General features: G+C 34.6%; 3 protein-coding genes across 5 annotated transcripts; 2 read left to right on the top strand and 1 right to left on the bottom strand.

The window, feature by feature from the left end:
* Positions 1–3,015: 3,015 nt before the first annotated feature.
* Positions 3,016–4,336, top strand: LOC104822259. 2 transcript variants are annotated; one of them, XM_010553409.2, is made up of 3 exons: positions 3,016–3,437; positions 3,669–4,017; positions 4,096–4,336. In XM_010553409.2, exons 1-3 carry the CDS (start codon positions 3,096–3,098, stop codon positions 4,155–4,157), a joined length of 753 nt encoding a protein of 250 aa, XP_010551711.1. In that variant the 5' UTR covers positions 3,016–3,095; the 3' UTR covers positions 4,158–4,336. The 2 variants fall into 2 exon arrangements, with proteins under 2 accessions (XP_010551711.1, XP_010551712.1); XM_010553410.1 differs by having other exon boundaries at positions 3,018–3,437; positions 4,108–4,336.
* A 3,564-nt stretch (positions 4,337–7,900) lies between these two features.
* On the top strand, positions 7,901–9,428 carry LOC104822258. Of its 2 annotated transcripts, none has more exons than XM_010553407.2 (3): positions 7,901–8,310; positions 8,548–8,896; positions 8,975–9,428. In XM_010553407.2, exons 1-3 carry the CDS (start codon positions 7,969–7,971, stop codon positions 9,034–9,036), a joined length of 753 nt encoding a protein of 250 aa, XP_010551709.1. In that variant the 5' UTR covers positions 7,901–7,968; the 3' UTR covers positions 9,037–9,428. The 2 variants fall into 2 exon arrangements, with proteins under 2 accessions (XP_010551709.1, XP_010551710.1); XM_010553408.2 differs by having other exon boundaries at positions 7,907–8,310; positions 8,987–9,428.
* Positions 9,429–11,543: 2,115 nt separating this feature from the next.
* On the bottom strand, positions 11,544–13,844 carry LOC104822513 (macrodontain-1-like). Its single transcript, XM_010553764.1, has 9 exons — positions 13,815–13,844; positions 13,224–13,301; positions 12,908–12,961; positions 12,770–12,832; positions 12,606–12,662; positions 12,477–12,537; positions 12,066–12,301; positions 11,843–11,974; positions 11,544–11,771 (listed from the first exon to the last, which is right to left on the bottom strand). Exons 1-9 carry the CDS (start codon positions 13,842–13,844, stop codon positions 11,544–11,546), a joined length of 939 nt encoding a protein of 312 aa, XP_010552066.1.
* Positions 13,845–16,546: the final 2,702 nt, after the last annotated feature.

Raw genomic sequence — 16,546 nt, 5'->3', positions numbered from 1 at the left:
TATGTGTATGTAAATTTTGTGTATGAATGTGTGTTTATGTATGTGTGTGTATATGTATATATGTGTGTATATAAATGTATGTATATGAATATATGTGTATGTATATATATGTATATAAATTTATGTGTATATGTATAATTATGTGCATATGTGTAATATATGTATGTGTATGTAAATTTATGTGTGTATATATGTGTATGAATGTGTGTTTATGTATGTGTATATGTGTATGTATATATATGTCTATATGTAAATGTATATATGTATGTCTATATATATATAAATTTATGTGTATATGTGTATGTGAATATACGTATATGTGTGTATATGTATAATATATTTTTTATATTTTTTTTAAATTTAAAAAAAAATATTTGCGACGGATTTTTCTGTCGCAAATCCGTAGTAAACGTAGATTTTTTTATTTTTTAAAAAATATTAAAAAAGATATTTGCGACAGATTTTTCTGTCGCAAAACTCGGATTTTGTCCATCGCAACTTTGCGACAGATTAACGATCGGCAAACTTTTGCGACAACAATTTACGGACAGAAATGATTATGTCGCAATCTGTCGCAAATTTGTAATTGCGACAGATATTCTTTTGTATTTGCGACAGATTTTTCTGTCGCAAATTTTAATGTTTCTTGTAGTGTTAGTACAACAAACATTATACATATATTCGTACCTATCAATATGCATATTAAAAAGAAAATAGCAAAAAAAATACATCAATTTGGTTAAAATTGATATATATATACATCAATTTGTAAACTTACTAATTAATACATCACATTGTATTTTTTTTGGCAAATTCCTACAAAAGACGACGCTGACGTCGTTACGGGTTTAAATTTTTCCGTCAGAAAACGATGACGTGGATATGCGAATTTTGTCATGTAAACGTCTAGTCAGAAATGCACTAATCCAAAAATAACACTCAGTTTAAATAATAACCAAACTGATTGTTAACCATATGGATATGTATGCACATATACGTACAAAATCAATTTCAACACAATAAAAAATCTAATAAAAATCTAAAATACTTTTAGATATTCGATTTCTCTTCCACTTAAATTGATTGATAAGCAATATTCCATTTAATGTGTATATATATATATATATAAATATAGTTCGTCGTAGACTCGTAGTATTCTGGGCAATTTTTCGTGCAAGAAAAATAAAATAAAAATAAGTGTCGGTAGTCTCCAACAGCCCTTCCAAGATTCCGACCAGTTTTCCGACCGGAACCGGCAACGAGTTTTCGAGGTTGTACACACGGAGCTGCGCGGGTCCCTTCTTCTTCCCGCCGCTTCTGGTGCCTTCCTCGGAGAATGGGTTCTCTGTGTTGAGGCCATAGACGGAGCTCGAAGAAGCCCAGACAATGGCGGGTTGAGGGTTCGCCGTCTTCGCGACCTCGAGGAGGTTGACGAATGAAGCGATGTTGGAGCTCACATAGGACTGTGGGTTCTTCATGGCGTAGCGAACACCGGCCTGAGCCGCGATGTGGAGGACATTGGTGAAGGGGACAACGTCGAAGAGCTTGGTCAAGAGTGGACAATCGTTCAGATCTCCTTCAACGATGAACACCTGGTGTTTCTCCATGTGATTTTGCCTTGCTCGCTTGAGTGATGGGTTGAAATTGTCCAGACCCAGAACTCCATCGTCGCGTTTCTTCAGGGAATATTACTCAAATAACCCACTTGGGTCGCAGCAATTTCAGTGTACACCACACCACCGAAAAAAAAAAAAAATTTGCGACCTTATTACGACTAATATATAACTAATATACAACTAAAATAAGAGTAGTTTATTAGTCGTAATAAGTTGTATATTAGTTATATATTAGTCGTAATAAGGTCGCAAATTTTTTTTTTTTTTCGGTGGTGTACCCTGAAATTGCTGCGACCCAAGTGGGTTATTAGGGTTAAAACCCCGTTTCTTCAACGCGACCGAGCAGTGAGAGCCGACGAAGCCAGCGGCTCCGGTGATGAGGACGGAGAAGCCATTGGCCGACGAGGCGAAATGGACTTCTGAAGCACCTCCGACGAAATCTACGGCAAAATCCGATGAAATCAACAGTGAAACGGACTTTCGAAACACCTCCGAAGATGATATCAGACCCTTACCTTCCTCCGGTGAAATGGAAGGTCCTTATAAGCCCACCGAAATTGATTGTGAAACACCTCCTACGAAGTCGACGGTGAAGCCCTCCTGACGGTGAAACCCTAATCGCGATTTCAACCTCTTTCGATTTTTTACTTTTTCAGATCGTGTTGAAATGTCACGGCTGAAGTAAAAGTATAAGTTCCATTTTCGTTAGGTTAAAATGTTCCAAACCGCATGAATTCATTTCGGTTTAAATTGATAAACCGAGTTCTGATGTGTCAATATAATCCTATCTGTATCTACAGATAAAAACAATCCAGGTTAGCAATTTTTAACGACAAACATTACCGTCAAAGTCTTTGTAGGAATTTACCAAAAAAATACAATGTGATGTATTAATTGGCAAGTTTACAAATTGATGTATGTATGTATCAATTTTAACCAAATTGATGTATTTTTTGCTATTCTCCCATATTTAATTATGATACGAATATTCGAGTTCAGGATTGATTAGAGAATATCATGAGTTTGGGTATTAATCTTTCAAAATTAAAAAGTTCAGTTTCTTTTTTCTATTTTTCTAATATAATATAATAATCGATTGATAATTATTTATATAAAACTGAAAAAATCGAACCGAAACATTTTCGACACAAATCCGAATCGAATACCGAAACACCCACACTTAATTATTGACATTTTCCGTAATGTTTTATTATTGAGCCTAACGAACGGCTCTTAAATGTTACTCTTTTGCCCTTAATCATTTCCTCTAATTTTAAAAATAAATTAATGAAGATTTCGAGGACACCGAAGATAGGGCATTGGGCCTTGGGGGTTGGGCCGTGAGCCTTAACGTGATAATGAAATAAGTTGAATCGATAAACTTAACGAGTTTTGACCAAAATTAAAGGCCACTCCCATCTCTCGTTCGCCCGAGGAGAAGAAAAAGAGAAACAACGAAAACCTAATTAGGGTTTGACAATGGCGGAGAAGATAGTGTCGGCGTCGGAGTTCGATGTGATCCCACCGCCGAAGAAGATTCGGAAAGTGGATGGAGAAGACTGCGACAACTCGGAATCGGAGATGGATTCGGGGGCCGATGAGTTCCTCCCGCCGCCTCCGCCGCCGCCGGCGCCGCCGACGGTTCGGACGGTGAACGACGAAGACATACCCGAAAGCGAAATCTCGGAATACTCACACTCTTGCACAACGAAATACTACATCTTCGGAAATCGAATATTCCGCAACGACATTTTACCAGAGGCAGAGGAAGAGTATGAGCCCCAATACCAGCGTTTTTGCTACCTAAATCATCGGTCTCAGGTAATATTTTTAAATATTATGCGTGGAACCTTGTGTTTACATATATATATGTGAATGAATTTCGTCTTGGATTTGGAGGGTTCTGGATTAATCCGTAAATGGGATGGATCCCGTTTGGTTGAAATTGAGTTGTTTAACGGATTAATTTCGTGAATTTCGTATAGTGTTTATCTGTTAAATGGAACGAACAATGTTGTATGGCCACTTAAACCATGTCTTCCTTGTATTTAGGGTTTCGAGATTAACTGGGATGAGTTCGATTTCATGTTTGGTACTCAATCTGTTGCGTGGTGCACAAGCCGTCTGGTGACCAAGATGAGCAACGACGAGCTGATTGAATATTTGACGCGCTATGCCATCGACAAGCACAACAATGAGTCGGAACAGAAAACGAATCTGGTGTACGTGGGGCCTGTCATGGCTAATTTCTTGTGTGCCGCAGGCTACGTGTTCTTCATAACATTCCGAGCGAGAGATGTGCTGTCTCCGGATCCCGAGCCCAAACTCTATCAGACAAAGGTGCGCAAGTTTGCAGCTTTGATCGATGTTACGATTTTCAGACCACGGCCATCGGATGAAGGTATGGAGTAGTATTCTCCGTCCCATGTGGTGTTAGAATAGAAGTGTTCTGTCTTGTTGCCTAATGTTTTGTTTGAAGATGGTGATGCAGAGATGACTTGTGCCAAAGTGGATCCTCCCGCTCCCGCTCCCGCTCCATGACATGACATGACAGGCGTTAATTGGCATAACTTTATGTGTGGATTATAACGTTAGATATGATATGTTATATATATTCTGTCTCTGCATCGAGCTTGTTGTTTGCTTGACAAGTTCATATCTTTGCGGATTGGTTCTTCCTGGGTTTCTGAGTTGTTCATTTCTCCCTGGGTTTTGTTTAATTAGTTCAGCTACTCCTAATCTTTAATTTCTAGGGTTTCAACCTAAATAAAGTTCTGTCTTCGGTTTTCATTTATGATGACTCCGTCTGTAATAAACAAAAAAAATCAAATTTAATAACCCGGTTTAAATTTTCGGTTAACTCTAAACCAAAGTTTGGTTTTTTTTTTTTTGACGTAGCATTACAGAAAAAAGTTTCGCATGTCACGTTGACACATTCGTAAGCCACATCAGTTCGAATTGTTTAACATTGCACTCTTAAATAGTTTAGATATTATTTTTGAAAATTTTAAATAGTTTAATGTTTTTTACTCTTTAAAAAATTTCAGTTTTTTTTTACATTGAAATTTTCGATGTTTTTTATTTTTGGAATTTCTCCTATCTTTGTCATAAAAAAAGTATTATATGAAATAAAATCAAATCTAATATAAAAATAAAATATAGATAGATTTTTAAAAACTGAATAAACCAAATCAAAATATATCGAACCGAAAATTAAAATATCCACCCCTATCCATCTCAAATTGTATATCTCATCGCGTGATCTCATATTCATGGTATTGAGTAATTGAACTCGGATATTTGCGAGATAATATTCGGCTAATTACAAATACATCGAATCCAAATACAACAACTCATTCATGCATATGTCGAACACGAGGTGCAACAGTCCAAGCAAGATCGTTTGTGAATACCTCAAGTGATCTTTATACTCCTCATTGGTCATCGATATCACGGTTGTCAGTACCGGTCATCTCCATACTCACTCCATACATCGATCCTCGATGTCGCCGACTGTCGCTCGAAGCAGCTCTATGTTAACTCCCCCTTGCCGACCATCTGCCTCGGAAAATATTCATCAGACTCGCACTCAAATCTTTTAGAGTATATCCGTTAGGGGTGGGCAAAAGCAAAAATCCCCGGATTCCGAGTACCCGCCCCGACCCGAAGGTCGGGTACTCGAAAATTCGGGTATCCGAGCGAATGAGACATGAGATCGGGTATTGGTATTAGAATACCCGAATTTTCGGGTTCGGGTTCGGGTAATGGTTATTATCTCACGGATACCCTCGGGTACCCAGATAATAAAAAAATATGTTTTAAAATTTAGATTTTTTATTAGATTTTATGTTATTTTATTTAATATTAATGATTATATAGATATTATTGGGATATATCTTTGATGTATTTTTTTAAAATAAAGTTATTTTAGATATAAATACAATTTAAATTTATTTTGAATGATTTTGTGTATGTATATATAAATATATTTAAAAATAATAATTGAAAAAATTACAAATATTCGGGTTCGGGTACCCTCGGGTACCCGGAAATTATCTCACGGATTTTCGAATTCGGGTACTCGATTTTACGGGTATGAGATCGGGTAATAAAACATGTAACCCGAGATGTTCGGGTTCGGGTTCGGGTACCCTCAAATTTCCGGGTACCCGACCCGTGCCCACCCCTAATATTCGTACCACGTTTATTTGTCAATCAACGGATGACATAAGCAAACCTGAAGTCCGTTCCATGGCCAATGGAAAGTTGGCGCGGTTGTCAAAGAACCGTACTTCCTCGTCACGCATTCGGGTGACACACGCAAACCCGAATATATGAGTCACATGATGCCATAACCGTTTGTCAGGGAACGATGGTGCAATCGAAGATCACCACAATCACAAGCACGCATGGGCGGATGTAGAGAAATATTTAGAAGGGGGCACAATCTAATTTTAATATTCTATATGGGGGCATTTAGCAAATATATTTAAAATTTTATAAATTTTATAAAGAAACTTGACATGTTTTTATGAAATGACTGGGGGCACGTGCCCCCATTCCTCTTGTCTTGCGTCCGCCCCTGCAAGCACGTCACTGCGGTATGATAATCGATACGAATCAATTATCATACAGCGGAGACTTCAGTAAATGCAATCACCATTTTATTATTTATTAGCTTACCCGACTACAATCATACGTTTCATAATATCCGGATCCATCTAGTATATTTCTAACGCCATGCAATTCTACCATTTTTAATTTAAATTTTAAATCCCATATATTTACCAATTATAGTATTTCTATTATTGTTATTTATTCTTATTTTGGTTTTCAATAATAATTTGAATTTTATTTATTTATTTATTCATTTATTTATTTATCTATTCATTATTATATCTATTTTTTTATTGTATTTTAAATTTATCTTACAAATTTATAATCACAACAAAAATCGATTTCATATATGACCACATTATAAATAATATACCGGAACGTTATGTTCTATCATGAAGTAATGATAGTTAAATTTGAGAATTTAATTCGAATCAATCGAAAAATTTCCATACAATACTCAAATTCCGAAATCAATAAAAATAAAACTCTCGAATCACATCCAAACCCACTCACCTTGTTAAAATGTGATACTCTTTTGGTGTTGATTTATTTTCTTCTAGTTACTCGGATGACAACCTAAATATGATCATAATCCCATTATTAACCAAACCTACAATATTAGTTAAAAAGGGCATGAGATTTTAATAACTATGGGATGATTTCTCGACTTCAAAATGACTTCATAACCGTTTATATTTAATTTTTAATTTAATGTTCATTGCTAAAATTGTGTTACAACATATATATGGATAGTAAAATAGTCTGAAAGTCATAAGGCGTAAGTGGCTCATTTTCTTGGTTCCAGTCCTTTTGTTCTTTGTTTATAAATGAGTTCTAAATATTTTCTTCTCTTTTCCATGAATTAGAACTCAATTTGTTTTAAAAGTATTTCTTGAACCAAAATGAACAAACATGACAATTTGTAAAGGATCTTAGATATGCATATTTTCGGTTGATTGTTCTTTGGTTTCAAACGAGTTAAAACTAATTCATTTTTCTTAGTTAACATCATAGGACATTAAATGGTATAGGTAAGAAGATAACTTGAAACATGGAGTTATGATAATAGTTCGAAATGTTGAAGTCTAGAACTTAAAAAATCTCACTACACACGTGCTAGAGCGAAAACGAAGGAGATATAGCTTTAAAAACATCTTGAATCTTCCGCAAACGAAGTATAACTTGAAGAAGAAAAAGCATAACATCTTAAGGAAGATGTACATAATTTTTTTTTTATGAATATATATGGCTTATACATGAAACTGTCCCCTTTAACTCTACAGTTCAATCGAATCGTGTCTGTATATAGCTGAACTTTAAGTTCTAGTTTTCAAAATAATTTTTTAGATTTTAAATTATACTAAAACCGACTTTCTTACATTCCAGGTAAAATCTAATATTTGATGTTGTATCTGTAAAGTCTTATTTGAAGATCAAAATCATCGGTTCTTGAGATCTGGATTCCGGAAAGTTTGTATCTATAAGGAATTTGCAATTATTATGTACTCTTTTGCCCTTAATCACTCCCTTTAATTTAAAAAATAAATTAATGAAGATTTCATGAGGACAGCGAGGGTATTGTATTGGGCCTTGGGCCTTAATGTGATAATAAAAAAGTACAAGTTAAATTGATAAATGTTAACGGGTTTGGATCAAATTAAAGGCTGCCCTTTCTCGTTCGCCCGAGGACGATAAAAAGAAGAACAAAGGGACGAAAACCTAATTAGGTTTCACAATGGCGGAGAAGATAATGTCCGCGACGGAGCTCGAGGTGATCCCACCGCCGAAGAAGATTCGGAAAGTGGATGGCGAAGACTGCGACAACTTGGAATCGGAGATGGATTCTGGGGCCGATGAGTTCCTGCCGCCTCCTCTGCCTCCGCCGGCGCCGCCGACGGTTCGGACGGTGGACGACGAAGACATACCCGAAAGCGAAATCTCGGAATACTCATTCTCTTGCACAACGAAATACCACATGTTCGGAAACAGAATATTCCGCAACGACCTTTTGCCAGAGGCAGAGGAAGAGTACGAGCCCCAATTCCAGCGTTTTAGATACCTTTTTCATCGGTCTCAGGTGATATTTTTAAAAATTATGCGTGGAACCTTGTGTTTATATATATATGTCGCAACGTATGGATGAATTTCGTCTTAGATGTGGAGGATTCTCGATTAATCCCAAAATGGGACGGATACCGTTTGGTTGAAATTTAGTTGTTCAACGGATTAATTTCGTGCAGTGTTTATCTGTTAAATGGGATGAACAATGTTGTATGGCCACTTAAACCATGTTTTCCTTTGGTCTTGTGTTTAGGGTTTCGAGATTAACTGGGATGAGTTCGATTTCATGTTTATTTCCCAATCTGTTTCGTGGTGCACAAGCCGTCTGGTGACCAAGATGAGCAATGACGAGCTGATTGAATATTTGACGCGCTATGCCATCGACAAGCACAACAAGGAGTCGGAACCGAAAACGAATCTGGTGTACGTGGGGCCTGTCATGGCTAATTTCTTGTGTGCCGCAGGCTACGTGTTCTTCATAACATTCCGAGCTAGAGATCTGCTGTCTCCGGATCCCGAGCCCAAACTCTATCAGACAAAGGTGCGCAAGTTTGCAGCTTTGATCGATGTTACGATTTTCAGACCACGGCCATCGGATGAAGGTATGGAGTAGTATTCTCCGTCCCATGTGGTGTTAGAATAGAAGTGTTCTGTCTTGTTGCCTAATGTTTTGTTTGAAGATGGTGATGCAGAGATGACTTGTGCCAAAGTGGATCCTCCCGCTCCCGCTCCCGCTCCATGACATGACGGGTGGTTGTTAATTGGCATAACCTTATGTGGGATTATAATGTTGGATATGATATGTTATATATATATATATTATGAAAGATACTTGAGAATTGTCTGAAAACTGCTCTCCAGACGCCTTACCGCATCAGTTTCTATTTAATCTGGTTTTGGGATCTGACGTTTTTGCTGTTAGGTGTTTCTCTCGCTTTTGGTTTCATTGAATTTCTTCTTCTGTCTGCATCGAGCTTGTTGTTTGCTTGACAAGTTCATATCTTTGCGGATTGGTTCTTCCTGGGTTTCTGAGTTGTTCATTTCTCCCTGGGTTTTGTTTAATTAGTCCACCTACTCCTAATCTTTAATTTCTAGGGTTTCAACCTAAATAAAGTTCTGTCTCCGGTTTACATTTATGATGACTCCGTTTGTAATAAACAAAACAAAAAGAAAATCAAATTTAATAAACCGGTTTGAATTTTCGGTTAACTCTAAACCAAAGTTTGGTTTTTAATTTTTTTTGACGTGGCATTACAGAAAAAAGTTTCGCATGTCACGTTGACACATTCGTAATCAGCCACATCAGTTCGAATTGTTTAACATTGCACTCTTAAATAGTTTAGATATTATTTTTGAAAATTTTAAATAATTTAATGTTTTTTACTCTTAAAAAAATTTCAGTTTTTTTTTACATTGAAAATTTCGGTGTTTTTTATTTTTGGGATTTTTCCTATCTTTATCATAAAAAATCATTATATGAAATAAAATAAAATCTAATCTAATATAAAAATAAAATATAGATAGATTTTTTAAAGTTGAATAAGCCAAATCAAAATATACCGAACAGAAAATTAAAATATCCACCCCTATCCATCTGAAATTGTATATCTCATCGCGTGGTATTGAGTAATTGAACTCGGATATTTGCGAGATAATATTCGGCTAATTACAAATACATGAATCCAAATATTTTTAATTATTTTTTAATCAAATATTCAAGAACACTTATATATATATATATATATATTCAAATTCATTCAAAATATATTGATATCCAAATTTTATGCAAAATTCATAAAACATTTACTTCTTAAATCTATCCAATAATAACAATTTATAACCATTAATCAGTTTTTTTATCCAACTTGATCATGCACTCCACTTTGAAGAACTTCTTCTATCCTCAAATGAATAAATCAATTTCATCCTATGAATGACCTTATGACATCACATACAAAAGTAACAAAAGTACCACATAACGGTGGAATAAAACTCATTAATATTCCTGAATTTGTATAACAGTGAAAAAAGTAATTCATATACTTTTAATTTGATAAATTTATTCTAAAATATCCAAATCTTTCAAAATATATCGAATAGATACGTAAACTAATAATTTGACAAATAAACACATTATGTGCTGTATTGTTATGCCAATAAAATATATGAACTCGTTAAATCAATAACAAATTATCCAACTGAACTTAATGGCATGAAATATTTCCATTCATCGTAGAATGATATGGGATGACACGTCAACAATCGTTAAGAGTTTAAAGCCGACCGGTTTAATCGGTCCGACCCGATCAACACCAGGAACAAGATGTTCTTATTGGGCCTTAGGCCGATACTCAGTCGTCTACAATCAGCACTTCTCGTTGTGTCATTCTAATGGCAGGATGATCCACAAGCAAAATTGAATACTCCTTTATTGATCGTTGAATATGAATGGTTTATGTTTTGTTTGATGTTATCAGCATATACATACATGGCAATGGCGCAATAGCTCAGTCTGTTTGTGGTTGGTTCTAACAGAATCCGTTTGGGCAATTTGTTACATTTCTGTTACTCTAATTTCCCTGTAAATTCCCGTTTACATTTTCATTTCAAATGTTTGTTGTATTTGGAATTTCTTAGTTCATTTAGCTTGTATAAAAGGATGTGTACAGGAACATTTTTTAATAAGAGAACAGAGGAAAAAATGAATGCGAATACCGAGAACTTTTAGAAAAGATTTTCTATTCTCTTATTAAAAAATGTTCCTGTACACATCCTTTTATACAAGCTAAATGAACTAAGAAATTCCAAATACAACAAACATTTGAAATGAAAATGTAAACGGGAATTTACAGGGAAATTAGAGTAACAGAAATGTAACAAATTGCCCAAACGGATTCTGTTAGAATCAACCACAAACAGACTGAGCTATTGCGCCATTGCCATGTATGTATATGCTGAGACATTCGACTGGTTATATTACAATAGACGATATAAAAAGATTCCAAATTCATATCAAAATATGTATTTAATATACTTGTATCAACTATATGAGAATATAATCAGTAGGTAAAGAAATATATCACCAAAGGAAGAAAAAAATTGCCAAAGAAACTGGACTGCACTTTAGAAGCAGAGTAAGTTTGTATCCAAAGTACCAAAAAAACGAGTAACAACCCAAAATAATACCAAGTATGTATCTAGAATCATATGGTTGTTACCGAAACAACTCTCTCATCTTCTAACTAGTTATCACTCCTTTGGGTAGTCTTTCTTTTCTGGGAAATGAAACGATTTGAACACTGAGCGTTGTCCTTGTACCGTCCGGCGAGCAATCCGGCCAAATCCTTGATTTCCCCACTGTTTTCCCCACGAGCATGCGACAAGCCAATACGCTTGGCCATTTTCGACGCCGAACCCCACGATAACTACAGCATGAGTGCCACGGTTTGGGGTGCTTCCAGATCCTCGATACAATCCCTAATATATTCAAATAGTTAGAAAAGGAGAAAAAGAAATCTATTTTTGAAAATGTATATATATATACTCACAGTAGTATAATCTTGGAGTTCATCCGTGAGGTCTAAAATACCGACAATTGGCTGTCTTCTTACTAGTAGAAGAAGCTCGGTGTCATCAACATTGTGCACCGTAACAAAGTTATCAACCGTGGTTCGATTAAACTACAAAAGGGAGACACGTCATTAGTTGTTATTCATAATTTGTATATTAAATTAGATCTAAATAATAATTTGAAATATTAAAATTACTTACATTCGTGTTGTGTTTGCAGACGAATTTTTTGCCGACGAATTTGCATTTCTCTTCTTGAATCAAACCATGTTTGATAACATGATCAAAAGCCCTCTTGCAATTCAAAATTCCGGTTTTTTCATACGGTACCTCATTCACCAGATGTTGAATCGAGAAATACTTCCGCAGATAGAGGGTTTGGCCTATGTTATAAAGCGCTTCTACGACCCTCACTATTGCGAACGCCCAGCATACCGCTATAAAATACAAAATAAAACTGTGATGTCCGTATAAAAATAATTACGAACAATCCAAAATCTAAAAAGACAATAGAAGTTAATTAGACAAATATGGTTCATGCAGGTCTTTACTATATTTACATTTATCTTTTTTCTCATTTAAAAAAAATAGAAAAGAAATTGTCATGCTGACCTTCCTCGCCTTGATCGATTATGTCGCCAACAATTCCATAGTGACTCCTCCAATCCCATTTCTGATAGAGAAAAAACAAGTGTAAGACATAACTGATATAAAAAAAAATGTAAAAACTGTGTAGTATACCTCCTCCTCGTCGTCGTCGTCGCCAGACCCCGTCCCTCCTTGTCCTTTGTCTTTACCCTAATTAAAATAATTAACAAAAAAAATAAATGTCATCCAATCGATTACGTAACAATTAAAAAAACTTTATGTACGTATTTTTTTTTTTTAAACAAACTAAGATATACCGAAGAATGGCCTTGTGGGTTGGGATTGCCTCCTTCCTTTGCCGGTTTTTGGGCGTCCTTCTCCTGAACCACATGACAAATATGGGTAACATATGAGAAATTGTTTTATCTAGACACTAGAGAAGAGAAGAAACGTGCCTTGTCTTTTCCACTTTCTTGCTTCTTCTTTTTTCCTCCGGTTCCATCTGTCGTCTGTGAAAATATTAAGCCGAAAAATTAAAAGAATAAAATCTCATATATATAGGAAAAAACATAAGATAGATATAAACTAAATTAAGAATCAGAAATGAAAGTTCAAAAGAAGGAAAACAGAAACCTGCTTGAACGCACAGACCAGTTGTGTTTTCCCATGTCTAAAACAAGAACCCAGAGATGAAATTTCGGGTCAGTTAATCTTTTATATATTCAGATATTTCTTCCCAATTGTAAATGCTCCCACACATATGTGACTCACCTGGTTAACAACGCCAGTAGGTAACTTCCACACATTCGTCCCTCTGAAATGGCCACCAGTCTCCTGAACCACGAGCACCTGCACACGGCAAAAAATTCATCAGGGTTCCATTAATCGGTGACAAACGAGCGTCAAGGAGAAAACTTTGGTTCCTGGTACTAAACATCTTGTCACCCTAAGGGAAGGAAAATGTAGTTAACCGAAGAATATTTCCATTAAAAAAGTAAAATTATTATTTGGTTTCAAAACTTAAATTCTGATTATTTTTAGAATATCATATATATAATGTGTTATTTTTAGGTTATTTTATCGAATTTTCTATGCAGATTCCATTTTGTCCATGTATTATGTGAATTAATTGAAGCAATTTGAGTTTCTTTAATGTGAATCATTTTTTATTTTAAAAAATATTTCCCAAATATTACATTTTGTACGTGTCTTCATTTGAAAACTTGCTACGAAGACATATATATGTCAAGAACTTGCAATGCTCAACCCAGGCATAGGATAGAACACCCACGCGATGATTGAGGCGAGTAAATTCTTGACGAGCTGAACATAGTTTTGCAAGTCCAACTATTTACTACTTACTAGAAGAACTCTGCTAGACGCAATGAGCATGACGCAACATGATAAATCTTTGCAACAAAATGAGAAAACTGCGTAGAACTATGAGATTTTCATGATCTTAAAGGAAGGAAAAATCAAAACTCCAAGTTTAGTAGCTTACCTACTGTTACCAAATTTCTCAAAGAGCTCGTAGTATCGCTGTGATTCAATCGGATTATCCTGAAAAATGAAAAACGTAATGTTACTGCAAGAATAATAAATGTAGGAAGCGGATACCAGATGCATTCCTCACATTAATGTAAGTCTTATTGGTGCTTCCAAGATCCATTATGTAAGGCCTGAACAGTAACCAAAAACGAGTTCGTATCTCAATTGCTATTAGAAAAAATTAGAAAAGAGCGTCTGATTACCAAGTTATCATAAGGGAACAACAAAGAGCGTCGGATTACCAAGTTATCACAAGGGAACAACAACCTGACTTGCTTCGACATCGTACCATCTGCTTCTTCTTTTTCCACTAGCCTGAGATCAGTAGAGTAACTAAATCCTTTTCCCAGGAAATTTTATACTTATGAAATGGTCACTCGAAATCAAAACTGCTCATCAGTAACCTACCGGAACTGTATAACTGCATGCTGCTTGCTGCGAGATGGGTGATCGGTAGGAATATCTGCGATCCTTCTCTCACGACCAAAGAGGTAGAGTGGCTCTGTAAACCCAACAAATTTGACATGCATAAACTTCTTAAATCAAGGAAATCGATACATGACTCTAGAATTAGAAGCAAATGACATTTCATAAAAAAAACGGAGAAAGAAACCTTTCATTGAACAGCTAGTATAAACTGTGTGAACTAAGTCTGAGACAAGAGCCGGCTTAATTTAATTGCAAAAAAAGAGTGCTTTATTTATTACAAAATTTTAAACAAATAGAATCAAATTGTAAGTATATATATATATATATATATATATTCAATTTAGAATTTTTCTTTTTTATTTTCTAAACTTCCGCTGGCACATATGGGGGCAATGTTTCCTTCTCCAGTTGCCCATGTTAGTACTATGTCTCGTACTATGTGTGTGAGAGAGAATATACATTTTTAGCATATTTGATTTTTTGTAATTCTAATTCACCTTTTTGTCTTTTTTTTTTTGTAACAGAAAGTGAACTTCTTTTTTCTATCATGTACTATATATAGTTTATATATATATATATATATATATATATATAGACGCATACTATTATTATATGTATATACTGGTAGTATATATATAGTTTTAATCATCTACTTTTGTGAACAAAACTACTTCCAATTTTAAATATAAAAATATGCTTCTAATTCTTTCTGTTTATATAAAACTCCATAAATTATTTTTTTATGGTTTCAATATTCCGCAATTTCATCGTCATAAAGAAAACGAAGAAGGTGGCATGAGGAAGAAAAACATTGAAATTATTTAAACAATTACTTAGAAACAATAAATACAAGAGAATAATTCTTGTGATTTTGAATTTCATCTCATATAATCATTTCTTTTTCAAACATGACATTTTTGTAGAGTTATATAAAGATCGAAAATAGAAAATTTATTGAGCACAATGTAAATTTGCTGAAAATAGAAGATTTGTGTGTCTTTGTATATAAAAAACTTAAAACATAACAAAGATTTTAAAATTAGAAAAGGTTCTTTGAAAAAAAAAAAATACACTGTGTTATTTTGATTATTTAAATTATTTTTTTAGTTTATTTTACCAAAATTTCCAGTTTTTAGCCTTATAATGTAAATATCTCAGAATCACTACATTCTGTAGTCATTGGTTCTCGTGTTGGAGATGCAGAGACATAGGATGTAGGATAGTGCTATTTCTATGCAGACACATATAATTAATGTCAACAATAATAGTAATTTCAACCGCTAAAGAGGAGAAGCCCTAACCATGGAGACGGCGTTTTCCAAACGTTTTGAGGTACGCCTACCAAATAACCAGTCGGTACATTGCTGGTTCAACCAGGTTTACCAATTTCGGTATGATCCCCTGGGCCCCACAAGGATGCACATTGAGAACGTAATATTGGTCCGGTTAATGAGGGCTTTTAAGTCCATAACATCAAATACTATTTGTTATGTATATATCTATATATATAATCATCTACTGAAAAATAATTGAACTGAAGATTATTCTCCGCGATTAAGTATCGATTTTATTTTATTTGTAAGGAGAGAAATGCTCGAGTTTATATTCATATCCAATAGTTATAGAAATTATAATAAATAAAGAAATTTATGATTAAATTGAAAATTATATTATTATTGTTATTGTTATTATTATGAAACGATGTAGAAGCTATATTAAGGTAGATGTATTATTGAAACCCATTTTGGAAAAATTCATCATTGAGTATATAATAGTTTTATTATATGTAATCAAGAAATAGAAAATCCAATCTATTCAAACCCTTTGAATATTGGTTATTGGTTGTGTCATGTCATGCAGAAATCTATTAAACTTATTTTGTTGAGGTTTTCTCAATGAACATGGAAATAGTTATCAACTTTTGTAAATCAGACATATACAAATATACGCTTATACCATTAGTAACTATTATGTTTATATATTTACACTATCATATATTACCTACCTTGAGCACGTTTAAAATTTCTTGATCATTGCCTCATCATCCCCTGTTTGGTTGCTTAATCTTGCACGTTAACATCTTAGTTCGAAGCACGAATTTGATTCACTCGTTTCGC

The sequence above is a fragment of the Tarenaya hassleriana genome, unplaced genomic scaffold (genome assembly GCF_000463585.1).
Source record: "Tarenaya hassleriana unplaced genomic scaffold, ASM46358v1 Cleome36, whole genome shotgun sequence".
Lineage (NCBI taxonomy): Eukaryota > Viridiplantae > Streptophyta > Magnoliopsida > Brassicales > Cleomaceae > Tarenaya > Tarenaya hassleriana.
The sequence above is the reverse complement of the archived record's forward strand: the minus strand, read 5'-3'. Positions and strand labels throughout refer to the sequence as shown.

Excerpts from the sequence above, each read along its gene's own strand:
- LOC104822259 (XM_010553409.2), top strand. The coding sequence starts at position 3,096 with ATGGCGGAGAAGATAGTGTCGGCGTCGGAGTTCGATGTGATCCCACCG. Across the intron at positions 3,438-3,668 it reads ACCTAAATCATCGGTCTCAG|GGTTTCGAGATTAACTGGGA; the intron begins GTAATATTTTTA and ends CCTTGTATTTAG. Across the intron at positions 4,018-4,095 it reads ACCACGGCCATCGGATGAAG|ATGGTGATGCAGAGATGACT; the intron begins GTATGGAGTAGT and ends TTTTGTTTGAAG.
- LOC104822258 (XM_010553407.2), top strand. The coding sequence starts at position 7,969 with ATGGCGGAGAAGATAATGTCCGCGACGGAGCTCGAGGTGATCCCACCG. Across the intron at positions 8,311-8,547 it reads ACCTTTTTCATCGGTCTCAG|GGTTTCGAGATTAACTGGGA; the intron begins GTGATATTTTTA and ends TCTTGTGTTTAG. Across the intron at positions 8,897-8,974 it reads ACCACGGCCATCGGATGAAG|ATGGTGATGCAGAGATGACT; the intron begins GTATGGAGTAGT and ends TTTTGTTTGAAG.
- LOC104822513 (XM_010553764.1), bottom strand. The coding sequence starts at position 13,844 with ATGCTCATTGCGTCTAGCAGAGTTCTTCTA. Across the intron at positions 13,302-13,814 it reads CGTCTAGCAGAGTTCTTCTA|GTGCTCGTGGTTCAGGAGAC; the intron begins GTAAGTAGTAAA and ends TGCCGTGTGCAG. Across the intron at positions 12,538-12,605 it reads ACGACGACGACGAGGAGGAG|AAATGGGATTGGAGGAGTCA; the intron begins GTATACTACACA and ends TTTCTCTATCAG.